At 34.3% G+C, this 14350-nt stretch overlaps 1 protein-coding gene across 13 annotated transcripts in view; it reads right to left on the bottom strand.

The window, feature by feature from the left end:
* Positions 1–14350, bottom strand: part of TTLL7 (tubulin tyrosine ligase like 7) — a 212516-nt gene that overhangs the window by 39656 nt on the left and 158510 nt on the right. For 4 of the 13 annotated variants that reach the window (XM_077120482.1, XM_077120483.1, XM_077120481.1 and 1 more), the window contains one exon: positions 8302–13282. In XM_077120482.1, coding sequence (XP_076976597.1) covers positions 13162–13282 — 121 coding nt within the window. In that variant the 3' untranslated portion in view covers positions 8302–13161. The other 9 variants (XR_013159370.1, XR_013159372.1, XR_013159371.1 and 6 more) reach the window with 6 other exon arrangements.

Here is a 14350-nt window from a genome sequence, read left to right as displayed (position 1 = left end):
GTAGAAGACTACACATTAAAAAAATCTTGTGGGATTATCGGTTTCAAAATCAGAACCAGTGGTGTACTCGAGCCAGCTGGTAACAGCTCACAAATGCTAGCAATGCACGTATCTTCCCAACTCTTCATTCAGTGACATCATCTTTACAGCTGTAATCTCTCAGGGTGGAAGTATTTGCAGCAGAGAATTGCCAAACATAAATCAAGGTTTTGCTTTTCTTTTTTGTGTATGTTTTTTTGTTTTGTCTTATTTGTTGAGGGCTAGTTGTTAAAATTTACCAGCACACCACCAGAAATGCCAAAAATCATGCCAAAAAGATCTTTCCCTGTGACCAATGACAATGGATATATAATTAACACATTTTTCTAATTGCAGTGCATAAAAACACCAAATAAAGGACTTCTCAAAGGGAAGTCATCGCATACTAAACTGTAAATAGTAATTTTGAAGGTTTCTTGAGATTCACAATATTCTCCCTCTAAATTTAGTATACTACCTTGAAACAAAGGGCATCTTTTCCCTCTCTTTCATTCACTTCTAAATCAAACAATATATAGCATTTACTTATCAGAATAGAAATTATGCCCAATTACCATTTTTCCGTCTCCAAATTGAGAGTATTTTTTGAGTAGGAATTCCTGCTATATCTTTAATCAGTTCTCTGCCTCAGTCAAACAGAACTGAGTAAACTTTGGGAAATTTTTCAACTTATCAAAATACCACATTCAACCAAAGCTAAAGAGTGCTTTGTATGCTTTTGTATCTCAAAAATGAAACTGGATGAATGTTCAATAACATGAGTGAGGACATAAAAAAAAAAGTAAGCAAAAGTTTGTTTAACAAAGACAGGAAAATGAAGTTCCATAAAGAAACCCCTTCATGTGCTCACTGGGTACACTCACCTTTGGAAGGCAAGCTTCAGGGACATTTCAGAATTTTCCTTTCACTTGGAAAATTCCAAATAACTTCAGAGAAACAACCTTAGAAAACAACTGTTTTGGTGATGAAAACATTAGAGTAGGACTTCCTATCTACAAGAAATGGAAACTTAACTTTCAGAATATCACAGTCCTCTGAAGCTCACCTTTGTCTAAAGCACTGAAATGAATTCATAATGCATAGTCCAGTAGCTTGGGTTTGCACTAGGCACAGCTCATTGTGCAGGGACGATTATCAAAGGAAGGTGTGAGTGGTTATTATTCCATTTTGACTAAGCAACCAGAGCCCATTTGAGGATGTTATATCTCAAGGTAACTAACTATTCTGTTGAAGAGCACATAATATTAATTAATTAATGATTACACATAAATAATGGAAAGAGACTAATTGAGCAATGGTTCAGCTAAATAGATCCAACAATGTCACTAGCAGTGACAACACAGCTGAGAAACACATAAACACTACCAGACATCTAGGGCAGAAATAGTCTTTTAAATTAATCTTTCCATGTATCTCCTCAAAATGAAAACCAATAACAAAAGCATATTTTTGATGAAAAGAGGTTAGAGAAGATAAATCATTGAAACAGCAAGCGTTGCCCCTTTATCACTAAAACCTCAGAATAAAAAAAGATATCTGATGATGTAAGACTTTTTTTCTAATATTATTGACAGAAGGACAGAAAGATCATCGGGTTGGTAATAGAGAGAAAGAATTATCACAGCAAAGAACAATCAATGGGGAGGCAATTTTCAATATTACATGTCATTAAGTTGAAGATATATGAAAACCAGTCTCAAATACAACAGATCATCAGAATCTTTCATGAAATCAAATAATAAAAATGACTTTTTAAAAATTGCACCAAATCAACAAGGTATTCATTTGCAAAATATAAACCTCATCTTTGGGGCAGCTATTTTGAAAGTTCTCCATCTTAAGGAATTAAAATGAGACATCATTTCATTAATGACTTGAGAAATGCACAAGTAAGTCTATACAGCAATCCTATGAGTACTATTATTATTCTAATTTTACAGATGAGGAAAGTAAGAGTGTATTAAGTCACAAAGTCAAACCATTAATTAATAAGTGACTCCTAAATTCACACTCTCAGGTATTACATTGTACTCCTCTTGATGTTTGGATGTAAACAAAACTTAGGAAATCCAGGAGTCCTTTCTAAAGGTTTTCATCTTGAGTTTCCCACCACACCCCACCCCCACTTTCTACTATATACCTCTCTGTGCAGGGCACAACAGTAGGCATGTAATTCTGTTAAGCAGACACCCATTATTCCTGAGCTAAAGGGCCATTCCATCTGGGAACCAGAGACAGACTTTCTTGTTATGTAGAGATGTTCTATGCTAACAATAATAGAACATTTTGTAGAATTCCTTACACATACCTCTACTATCTAACCCTATTAAATTTCACGGTAATTATTTTTTTAGATGGCATATCTTGTACTAGAAATTCAACTCATGGAAAGCAAGGATATGACTTTAGTAATTTTGTTTTTCTGGTATCTAGCATATTTCCTAGCATATAGCTGATATTAGATATATGTTTATTAAAACAAAATTGTGTGTCATAGCCAAAGAAAGCCAGTTTGAAAGCAATAATTTTAGCTTGCATATTAGTTTTTTTTTTCCTCACACTAAATAAAGTTTTACTCTAAAGAAAAAAAAATTTAGATGGTTCCTTGACTCCTCTCCTTCATTTATTCTCTATATAAAACCAGATCAGAAAGTGCAAAAGATTCTTTCTCAGATATGTCTCTTGACTCTGGATGGTTCCCACTCGGCCTCAGTTTAGCCCTCGTCCTAACCTGCTGGGCTCCGGGGTCCATGCTGCCGTCCCTGGCATGGCCCCTCACAACCCCAGTCTTTCTCTACGTTTCCACAGGACCAACACAGCCATTCCATAAAGGGCATCTCTTAGATCTCATTCCCTGGCTTAAGAAAATGTCCATCATTTGCACCATGGAAGGTCTAAAATCCAAACTGGCTCAGAGGATTTTGTGATTTGGTGCCAACCTACCTCTCACTATCCACCCTCACCCAGACCTAGGCTCAGCCAAGCTGAGCTGCTGCGTTCCATGAATAAATCGGGCTCTCTTGCCGCTAATGCTTTGCATATTCCCTGTGTCTGGAACTCTCTTTTTTGCAGTTGAAATCCTGCTCATATATCAAGACTCAACTCAAATCTCTCTTTTGACACTTTTTCTGGCCCTCACACACATATATAGTCATGCTTCCTTCTCTACTCCCACCAACACTTGTGTCTCAGCTGCACTACTTGTCTGCACTCGTATTATCTAGTAGCACACGTCTCTCCCCACCTGGAGTGAGAACGCAGCAAAACAGGGCCCGGCAGGAAGTCGGCCCCGTGCTTATGGTGCTCAGAACTGATTATTTTCACGTTAAGCATGCCTTGGTGAGCAAAACTCATTGTCAATTAAAATATTTCATTTGTTATCATTTTTCTCATACCTTTTTGTTTCAGGAAAGATGTGCACGTGGTAATTCTATGATGCTTGTACGTAGCATTTCCTAAGAACAAACACCTAACAAATGCTTTTTATAAATTGCTTAATCTTCCCTTCTATTCCCAATGTCTATTCAGAGATCTCAGTGGTTAGAGGAGCTTCTTGGGAGTTGAACAACTACATGGTCCCTTAGCTTGAGGCCTGGAGCTAGATTGCAAGGCCTGAAAAGATTTTTCAACATAATTGTGTTTCTCTGGGGATGGTGAAGAAAGGCATCACTTGGAAATAAAAATAACAACAAACATGCATTGGAAGGAGGTGCCAAGCTGAGCACTTTACATGGAATAGCTCACTTCCCACACAGTGCTGCTGGAAAAGGCCTACACTAATGTCAATACACTAAGGCTTGGAGAGCGTGACTTTCCTAAGGTACTCTGGGGATTGAAGCCCAGGCTGTCTGGCACCTCAAGGCATCCTTTAACCACCTCTTTACTTAATTGGGAATGACAGAATCTACAGGTTTTTGGGTTTTCTCTAAAATTCCTGGCTGTGTATATAATTTTTAACTTACTATAAGATCTTGAGCCTGGAGAATCACCTGGACAGGAAAAGCAAGACTGAACAGGTGCCACTGAATTCACCGTCTTACCCATGACCAGCACCCCCCCACCGTTCTCTACTTTTCCTTCCCCCACCTGGTACCTCCAGGCCGGGTCTGCATGACTGAGGCCCGCACTGCCATGCCCCAGCGGCACTCGGGGGCAAGCCCTGGCTGTGGAGGAAGAGCTGGGTGTTCTCTCCCCAAGTGCTCCCGGGTAGGTGGCCCCAGGCCCATTGCTTTTACCAGAGGAGGGCCTAAGGAAGTTGTCCCACCCAAGCACAGCTTTCCCAGTGACTACCCAAGGCCGGGACTCTGGATGGCATGATTCTACTCAGTGAGTCTATGTATGTCATCCTTTAGATCCATGTTGGGGCTAAGATGGTGACACTATGAAACTGAACATTCCTTGTGGCCACACCAGGGAACGGCACCTTTTCAAGACTCAACTTTACTTCTGTGAGTCCCTCCTCTAACCCAACCCTCATTGGAAATGGACACAATCCAGGGACACATGCAGAAAGCCAGGAATCCCATAGAGAGAGAGCATCCATTCTCTCCCCTTGGGAAGGCGAGTCAGAGCAAGACGTGCAAACCAGGACACCCCTGTAGCCAGGAAGCTTGCCCCATCTGCACCTGCAGCACTCAGTACCAATGAGGGGAAAGGTGGAGAGAGCACACCTGAAGGACAACTTCTCTATGTGTCTATCACCCCCTAGGAACTCTTTGAGCTGTCTCAGTCATGTTTGTATCCCCAGTGCCAGTCAGAGTGCCTATAACTTAGTGCATAATCAAAGTGGTTATTGAATGAACAAAGATGATTCCCAGCTGGTAAAAGGTTTCCTTAGTCCCATTCTTATAGAACATGAAGCCCAATGCTGCCCCACCAGTCTTAGAATCACAAAGTAGGATCTTCTGATCACTGGTGAGATATTTTTTTATATATAAGGGGGAAATTAAGAAATTTTACTCAAGAAACTAGTGCTTCCTATTTTCCTCACAGCAAAAGCTTCATTTGAACTAAGGTAGTATTTATTTTTAGGAAATTAAGATGCTGTCACCCGCACCTAGTTCATAGCCAAACCATGATTGGAACCCCATATCTGTTTCTTATCGCAGTGTATTTTCTATTACTTAAGAAAAATAAGCAATAAAGAAGGTGAGAGGTCATTAACTAAGGAAGCTACTAGAGACTCCAATCGTTTTTTATGGAACTTCTTTTTATTTTCCCAAAGCCTTAAGACTCCTTGGTAAAGTATTATGATGCTGTGCAGCCTTTTAGGAATCAGTCATCCCCCATCTAATGATTAAGGGCTTAGGTCAGATCTCCAAACTGCTGTAAAAATACCTAGTATGTGTAGGAAGAAGAAGCAAAATCAACATTAGAACATTTTGGGTGTTGATTCACCAGAACACATTTTCTCAAGTGATTTCCAAGTAGTAACAGAACATGGAATAGTTGCAACAATTTACCTGCTACACAGAGAAATGGGACCCTATAATGGGAGACAAATTGCTAAAAAAAAAAAAAAAAAGTTAGACCAAAAGTGTGACTAATAATGCAGAAGTGGAATTCTCCTTTGATCTCTCCTAAACATTTAAAAAAAAAGGCAACGATTTACTTAGCATTTTTAAAGAGTGAGACTAACGTGGCAATGCTTCATATGTAACAAAGAGGAGCTGAATGCGATGAATGTGGAACCTTAGAAAAATAAGGTCAGGAAAAAATTAAAAATTCAAAAAGCAAATACAAATCACATTTGCTGAGAAACCTGAAGCTAAAAAATACAAAATCAGGCTAATTTCTGGGGAATCTATTTATTCTTTATTTGTAATACATGCTTTATGACAACAAACCAATTGCCTCACTTTGGGAAGAGTAAAAAACAATGGAATTAGCTAAATTTGTTTATTTTTAAAAATCCCTTCAATTTCTTCCCCAAATTTGAGTTTTCCTTTATACTTTTCACATTACGATGTAGAACATTTACTGAACAAATACCAATTTAACTAAAATGATATTAGGTTTTGATGATCTACCTATCTTTAGCCTAAGGACTAAGTGATTTTCTGAATTCACATTTTCATCATTTTAATGAAAATGAAGTAATACGCTAAAGTGGTATTTTCTTAGATTGTATAGAGGTTTATATGCTCTACATTTTCACATATACTGTGTCCTATCTTTTTCTTCCAAACCAGATATGTTATGAATATGCAGATATAGTAACATTTTTACTGCTAATAGCACACTGCAGGTTTAAAATATGAATTTTGTTATGCTTCCTGATTTTTTAAAAGTTACCTTATTCTAACATTGACAACTGCACAGCTGTAATAGAGCAAAGTTGACTGAGTATACATGGTTTTGTTACCATCCTTGAAAGTTTTCATCACAACAGCATCAGTTTAATATATAAAGGGGGTTTAAGTCCATTTGCTCCTTTTATTAGGACAAGAGTTGGAATTTGCTTATTCTCACTGTATGTTTCCAGTACTACATTGAATATTGAAAACTGCCTTGATATAACTTTACAAACATAGCAAATATCCATTTCTGTGCAATATACTTTCCAAGTCCACATTTCCGTATGTTTGGTAACTACATAATTTAGATAGTTTAGATTAGGCCACAATAGTACCATTCAGTATGTTACTACCTAAATATATTGAATAGTAGTATAGATAGTATATTTTTGAAGAGGAAGATTAATTTAGCAATATTTCATACATGACAAACAAAAATTCTTGAGGCTTACAAAGTGCCTAGCATATTGTCTCAGGAAAACATAGACACAGATAAAATATGACTCAATAAAGACTGTTTCCCATAATTAATATGAGAAAAATTACATAAACCCTAGCTTTGAAAGAAATATGTCAGGCCCAAACAGACCTTTTTGTTTAAGATACTTTCAGATGGACAGCAGGTGCTTCTGTATATATTGTGTGTTATTATACAAAGCTATTATCCTCCGCTGATGGATACAGTTAGAACTGTCATTAAAAACAAGCTTTTATCAAAGAGGACCCAATAAATCATTCACATCTTTTCATCAGGGCTTGGACCATGTTCTAATCAAATTCTTAAGCATTTTTACATTATTTTACATGTCATGATTATGTTGCAAATGTCTAATATAACTCACGTTTATCATTAAGGTGACCTACCTATGGCAGTCCTTCCTGGCTTCAAGGCAACCCTGCTGAAACTTTGCTTCAGATATTCCTTTAAAAATGGCAAAATTCTCAAGTGACAAGTACAAGTACATTCTCTCCTACATTCTCTCGTGCAACACTAGATTTAATTGTCAGTGTTCATAATTATATCATCAATGTGTATTTGATAAATAAAAACATTGAATGAATTGGTTTAGTTTGGAGGTTCCCAAAATTTAGTCAATAGAAGACCAGTCCTAGGAGATGCATTGCAATAAAACAAGGTACCATGGTAGAACTGGTTTAGGAAATGACACATGTCCTTGTTCCTTTCTGGAGACTCTCAATGTATGTTAGGATTCTAAATCCTCTGAGAGGTCCTGTAGAGAAATACAATTTTTATACCCATTGTTTCCCAAACTTTCCTGACCATTGCAATGTGCTTTGTTGTCAGGATACTCTTTAAGTACATGATGAATGATCATTAAGAGTTTATTGTCTTCAAATTAGCTTGAAGACCTTTTCTCTTACTCTACAAAAGAGCTAAATGTTTATTTTGTTTTAGGATAATTACTTTGTAATTTTTTAAAGAGACTTTCAGTCATTTAATTAAACGAAATACAAATATTTCTCATAAATTATTTGATAAAAGGGGGAGATGGCAAACTACCCAAATTGGCATCCTATTTATCTATCACTAAATAAAAATCAAAGAATTCAACTTTCAAAGCTTTTTTAGAATATTTCAACTGTATAAAGTCAATAGTGAATTTTTAAAAATACATTTTAACTGTCAACATTTATACCATTTGATTGTCAATTCCAAAAAGCAAGGCATACATGCATTAAAGTTCATATATGACAGGAATTTTATTCCAGTGCTTTCTTTCCTGAAGGGAAAAATTTCTTAAGTCTTTAAATATAATTATCTTAAAGAATAATGGTATGAATGCAGTAAGACTAAGATATGATGCTTACTGAGGCTTAGTATGCAAAGCTTTAACAATGATAAAATTTTAAGTTCCTTAAAAGATGAACTTCATACCTGAGATGCTCGACATTATTCTAATCAGATTAGTAGTACTGTTATAATCCATGAGGCTAGAAAGAAAGATACAAAAGTGTCATTTCTAAATTTTAGAACAGTCTGCCTTCCAGCTAACTAAGAAAGAAGGGAACTAACACCAATTTTGTTTACTTGACCTGACTTTAATAGCAGGTAAAGTTATCCCCATAGTGCTATTGCTGTCTGTACAGCTGAAGAAAATTACTATAAAAACATATCTCATCACCCTGAAAGCTTAATTGGAAGCCGATCTCTTCTACCACTAAAAACAGTGTGTGTGTACAACAGAAATAATCATATGATGACATATTGTAACTTTATGTTAAACATTTTTTTATTATAGTTAACATGTCTGAGTAATTGAAATGACTTCACCATACAGAAAACACATGCTACAGCATGACAATGCAATGCTAATTGCACATTCTGTTGACATTTTAAGCATATTTTCTGTAACAACATTTGCATTTATAGATAGATAGTAAAGCACATGGGGATAATCTGAGTCATGATTCATGTTAGCAAATATATTGCTTTCAAATTAATCCTCAAAACCAGAATCTTCAGCAAATCCATTAATATTTGGATGTTGTAGATATACAGTAGCTACTGTATAAACCTACTAGGCTCAGGACTAAAAAGTGTCAATGTTAGCCTTTAAAGAAAAATATTAGCAAATCTGATTACTTTTATAAGACACATCTTACTTTAGGAAATATTACTCCATGGAATGATATCTTTACCAATAGTTCTCAATTTAGTAGGTGGGTATAAAATAAAAGCTTGATGTGGCTTTCTTCAGGTAATACAGCCTAGCTAATGCAGAATGTCACAAATACCTTCCCGTCAATATACCATATATCCTTTCTGACAAGGCATAAACAAACAAAAAAACATACCAAAAAAGGGCAACAATCTCAAAGTGTGCAATAAGTTTTAATATACCATTTTGTTGCTTGCAAAATTATCTTTGTAACCATATATCTTGGATCACATGGATCCAGACAATTAATGCTTTTTAAGCATTAAGGCCTGATATTGATCCTTAAAAGACTTAGCAGATGGAATGAGGTAAAATTTTAAAATCATAAAATTCAAAGAAAACCAATGTTTAATAGATACAGATTTCTCTCTTTTTTTTACTGTTTATGTAAAAGTCAAAACTTAAAAGGGAGCTTAAGAGGTTTTAAAAAATAAGACAAAGCAGGAGGAGGAATAGAATTTTGATCAGTAATATATTTTCAAAATTTTAATTTATTCATAAGTCAACATCAGCCTAAATTAATTAGACAGTCCTTGAAAACTTGAATTTCTCAACTTAAAAGAAAAAAAATCATTTCCACAGTAACACAACTGTATAGTTATATATTTTTTATTGTTTAAATCTTAGAGCTAAGTAAACTGAGGCTCAAAATGTAAATTTAGCATTATAGAACAAAAAAGGAAATTATTTTGTCACCCATTTGAGGTATTTATTATTTCTTAAAGAATATACTTTAATAAAGAATCAATGCTTTATAGAAAATCAGAACCAATAGAGCGTATACAACTACAATTTCTTGGTCTTTTGAAAAGGTCATGTGTATGATTAGATTTAAAGAAAAATTTTAAATGGAATGACTTTGACATGGTAAAGAAGAAAGCATTTAGATTTATATATTAAAATGCCTGAAAATTTGTTAGATAATAAAAAGCCATAGTCTCATATTTACCAGATTATTAAAAGAATTAAAATGAAATTCTTCTCTTGATGTCTAGAAGTCACTATAATCTGGCTGTGTATAGGTAGAAGATGAAAAGAAGGTTGGGGTCTTTTTTTTGGTTTGGTTTTGGTTTTGGTTTTGGTTTTAGTTTAGGGAGGAAGAACTGGTGAAAACTTTTAAAAGTTTTTTTAAACCTGACGTAGACGTGAAAATGTTTCTATACATCTTTGTATTTTATAGGTTAATAGAATATCAGGGATATTCAGCCGTGTTCTAGGCAGAGGTTGCTGTTGCCATTTCCCTATATTTGATCCTGGTTTAATCTCATTTTTATATACACAAGGTAAATGAGATGCTAGTAAAACAAAATTTTATGCTAGTAAAAACTATCAAAATATGAATCACAATAGTTCCTTCAATGGATTACATGAAGCAAATATAACTTATTGAGAATGCTGAGTTATTAAAATAAGATGAAAACTAATTTGCAGTCACATATGATAGTCATAAGTGATGATTCAAAATGAAAAGGTTGCCTCTTATGTAATTCTGGAAATCATTCTAAATTGAAACAATTCTGGAAAGTAATCCAATCTCAGACTTATAGAATGAACAGGGGTTTTTGTTTTTGTTTTTGTTTTTTCCTATAATAGAATGAAAATATGCTTTCATTGTAAGAAACCAAATGCCCATATTAAAAACCCCTGGTGAGACTGAGTTGCTTCTAGAGTTTTTCAGATAAAGCTATTTTTACTCCTAGAAAAGAGAAATTTAGTCCCGTATAATCATGTATACATTTCCATCCTACGAATAAGGAATTTATAATAAAAAGGACTGTTTTATGCCTCTAAAACATACCTTTGGCCTCTAGAGACTTGCACATTTTATTATAGTATCTCCTCTTAGTTGCTCATTAGGGAATAAGCACTATAGTAGCTATAATCCACAAAATATCAGGTAGTATATATAAGTAATGAGGACATGGCTTTTATTCACAATGTCATCATACCAGACTAGATTGTTATAAATAGGCAAATGTTGGCAATAAAATTCTAGTGCTCACAATAAGGCCACATTCATGTGGCTAGAGAAATGAAATTCATTCAATTAGTTTGCCTATCTTTAAGTTTACTCTAAGGGAGGTTTTTGGGAGGTGGAGAGGTTCTCCCCATGTTGGAAATTATTTTTTGTTTTAAATTAGTTTTCACTCATGTACAACTAAGGACAAAGTTTCCAAAGCATGTACTCTAGCAAATTAAGTAACTGTGTGTGATTTTAACTAATACAAGAGCATGGCTAGCAAACTGGGTTGATATTTAATTGACAACTAGAAGTTGCATCTCATTCAGGGTCATTTATTTCAAAGAAAACGGATACAAATATTCCATGAAAAGGCTTACTTCTTCATGAACTTCTTATAGTGATTCTGTGATATCCCAATGTTCACAGTGCTTATTTTAAGAAATCTATAATAAAGGATTAAAGAATTCAGGAAATGGGGAGCCATAAAGAATAATAACTACTTGGTAATTTTCTTCATTCTGGCATGTTTATCCTCTTTTTTCACAAAGACAAAAGCAAATTCTTCTCTGGCTGCATCCAGCAAGGAAAAATATCTACTTGAATGTAGATATTGGATAGTTATAAGGAATCAAGTACCCAGCAATAATTTAGAGAAGAAACCAATTATTTTGGCCCAACACTGACTCAGAATATAGCCTTAAAAGCAAAATAAATCTAACTTACAACTTTGAGTTGCCAATTATCCAGCTTGTGAATTAAACCAGGCCAGTTTGCCTCTCTCAGTTCTCCTTCTGCTTTGGGGCCATTTTTGGATTTACTGAAAATTGTTTTTGGGATACTCAAAGGAGGTAAAACATTCATGAATTTTGCAAACAATTAGCATCTGTGAAAAAATAAAACTGTTGGGGGAAGAGGTTTACATGAATTGCTAAAAGGCAGATACTGCATTTTCTGAGAATTTCAATATCAATGATAGTTCTGTTTATATTTTTATGGAAAACTAGAAGTTCCATGCTGTTTCTGAAACTGTAAGCAAGAAAAGTATGCTATGAACCTTACACCTAGTAACTTTGAACAGGGAGGAAACTTTATAATCTATTTTGATTTAAAAAAAAAAAACAACTCAGGGGTATACTGATTACTAATCATATCTAATAATCAGATTCTTCTATTTGCAATATTATATTATTTTCTGTGCTGCAGTGTGAAACTACTGTATTAGATCTTGCAGTGCAGTTGGTCTCAACAATGAGAGACTGTGAGACATTATCCTGTAATATCCAAGTTAGCTTGAAATGTCAGCTCTTGCTTATGCAGAACAGATGAGGTTATATTTGACTGTGTCTACCCACTGAAGACACCCTTTCCAAGCAAAAATGACTGGTATGAGACACAAAAATCATATGGAAGGATTTTGTCATTAACATTATTTCTGTTTCTTTATGTGACTCTCAATGGAAAGTAAAAATAAAAGCTTGTTTGTGGTTTATTTTTAACCCACTGGATTGTCTTCCATTTTAAACCATGATATGATCTTACCAGAGCCTTACTGAAAATATACAATGGCACAAGTAGCTAAACTTCCACATGGAGGCATACAGATATTGGAAAATCAGGTTGGAATTTTATAGTACTTTATAATGTACTATAGAAATAATAAGCCATTTTATACTTAATTCTATCATCAAGCATCATCAGGCTTCTTTATCTTTTTTTTTTCCTTTTACATGGCTACTATATATAAGAGAATTCATAAGGTATTACACTATTATGCTTTTTTAAAATCAAAAGGCATATTATCTAGAAAATAATTTTAACACTGTAATAGACTCCTTAAGATCAATTTTGTTTTATATACTCTGCAACAAAAATAACATTTCTAGTAGGAAGAAGTTAATTATAAACCTAGCAAATTCTAAACATTCACATATTTGTGTAAACAATTTTAACAGGGTTTATTATACTTCCAGAAAGGTTAAATCTTATATTCACTTTTCTTCTAATTCTTCTTTCATACATTATAATAAATATATATATTATTTGAGTGCATGTGTGTATATATTTTCACATATATATGTCATATATACATAAACCAGCACTTAATGGTCACTTTCTTTGCATGTTTAAATTGAAAAAATTAATTGCCATTATGCATAAATTCATGGCAATCTTCCCTTCTTTCTCACAAATGGCCATATCGGGGTGTAAACAAAACATTGGAGCGCGTCAATCCAGGTGAATTGTATTTCAAGTTGTAGGCTGGTGTTCTCATGAAGAACTGTGTACTTCCTGGTAGTAAATACCTAAAAATAACAGTTAAAAAATTAGATTTTAACAAAGAAGTTAGTACTAACATCTCTCACTAAATGGTTATAGGGTTAGTCATTTATATATTCTGCATGAGAAATGATACTATAACAATAATATAATCCACATAAAAAAGATATCCTCCCCCAGAAGTGAGGTTAGAGCCTCACCCAAGGAGTTGAACATAGATGTAACATATGATATTTGTTTCCCAAGACATCCCATAAAGAGCCATTGTACTCACATGCTATTTAACAGTTTATGTGGCTCATGTTAATTTGGAACTCATCAGTGATTTCTGTAAGTAATTTGTAGAGCCAGTAGAACATTTCTTAAAAACACATGATATGAGAATTTGGCTAACCACATTAACAATAATTGTTTGTTTCAAGGATGTTGGAACCACTGATTAAATTTAATAATATTTCATTGATGCATTATGAGGATAGGTAATCTAAAAAAAAAAAGTTAAAGATTAACATTCATAACTGGATTACAAATTTTATATTCTTAGTCCACATAGGTCTTATGATTACAAAACACCATAAGCAACAGCCATGATTACAGGACGCACATAACTGTTTCAGCCAAATGTATATCAGAAAACATATTTTTTCCAGAGTTTAGAAGACAATATAGTGTCTACACTCTATATATTAACACCCACATCAGAGCCTCAGGGCACCATCCTGCCCACAAACCATTAATACTCCTTTATGAAATGTATGAATATTCACACTAAATAGGGGTAAAGACTATTGAATAACTGCATATTAATTATGATCAGATTTGTCAATAAGTGGATTTACTATATTTTTAAGCATTCAGAGCTCTGGGAATTAGCAATTGCAAACAAGAGAATGTGACCCTGTACAATTTATTGCCTGGAGAGAAATGGTCAAGGAAATGAGCAAATGCAAATAAGCATCACTATTAAAGTGTAAGGACTGGTAATGATGAGAAGGACAGGCTATAAAGTCAAAGATATCTATGAGGAATTTCCAAGAATAGAAGTAGCAGCAAAAGAGGATTTGTAATTAGCAGTTGTCTTGGAAAAAATGGTA

The sequence above is a fragment of the Tamandua tetradactyla genome, chromosome 11 (genome assembly GCF_023851605.1).
Source record: "Tamandua tetradactyla isolate mTamTet1 chromosome 11, mTamTet1.pri, whole genome shotgun sequence".
Taxonomy (NCBI): domain Eukaryota; kingdom Metazoa; phylum Chordata; class Mammalia; order Pilosa; family Myrmecophagidae; genus Tamandua; species Tamandua tetradactyla.
Note: the sequence above shows the minus strand (reverse complement) of the source record. Positions and strands in the feature narration are given on the sequence as shown.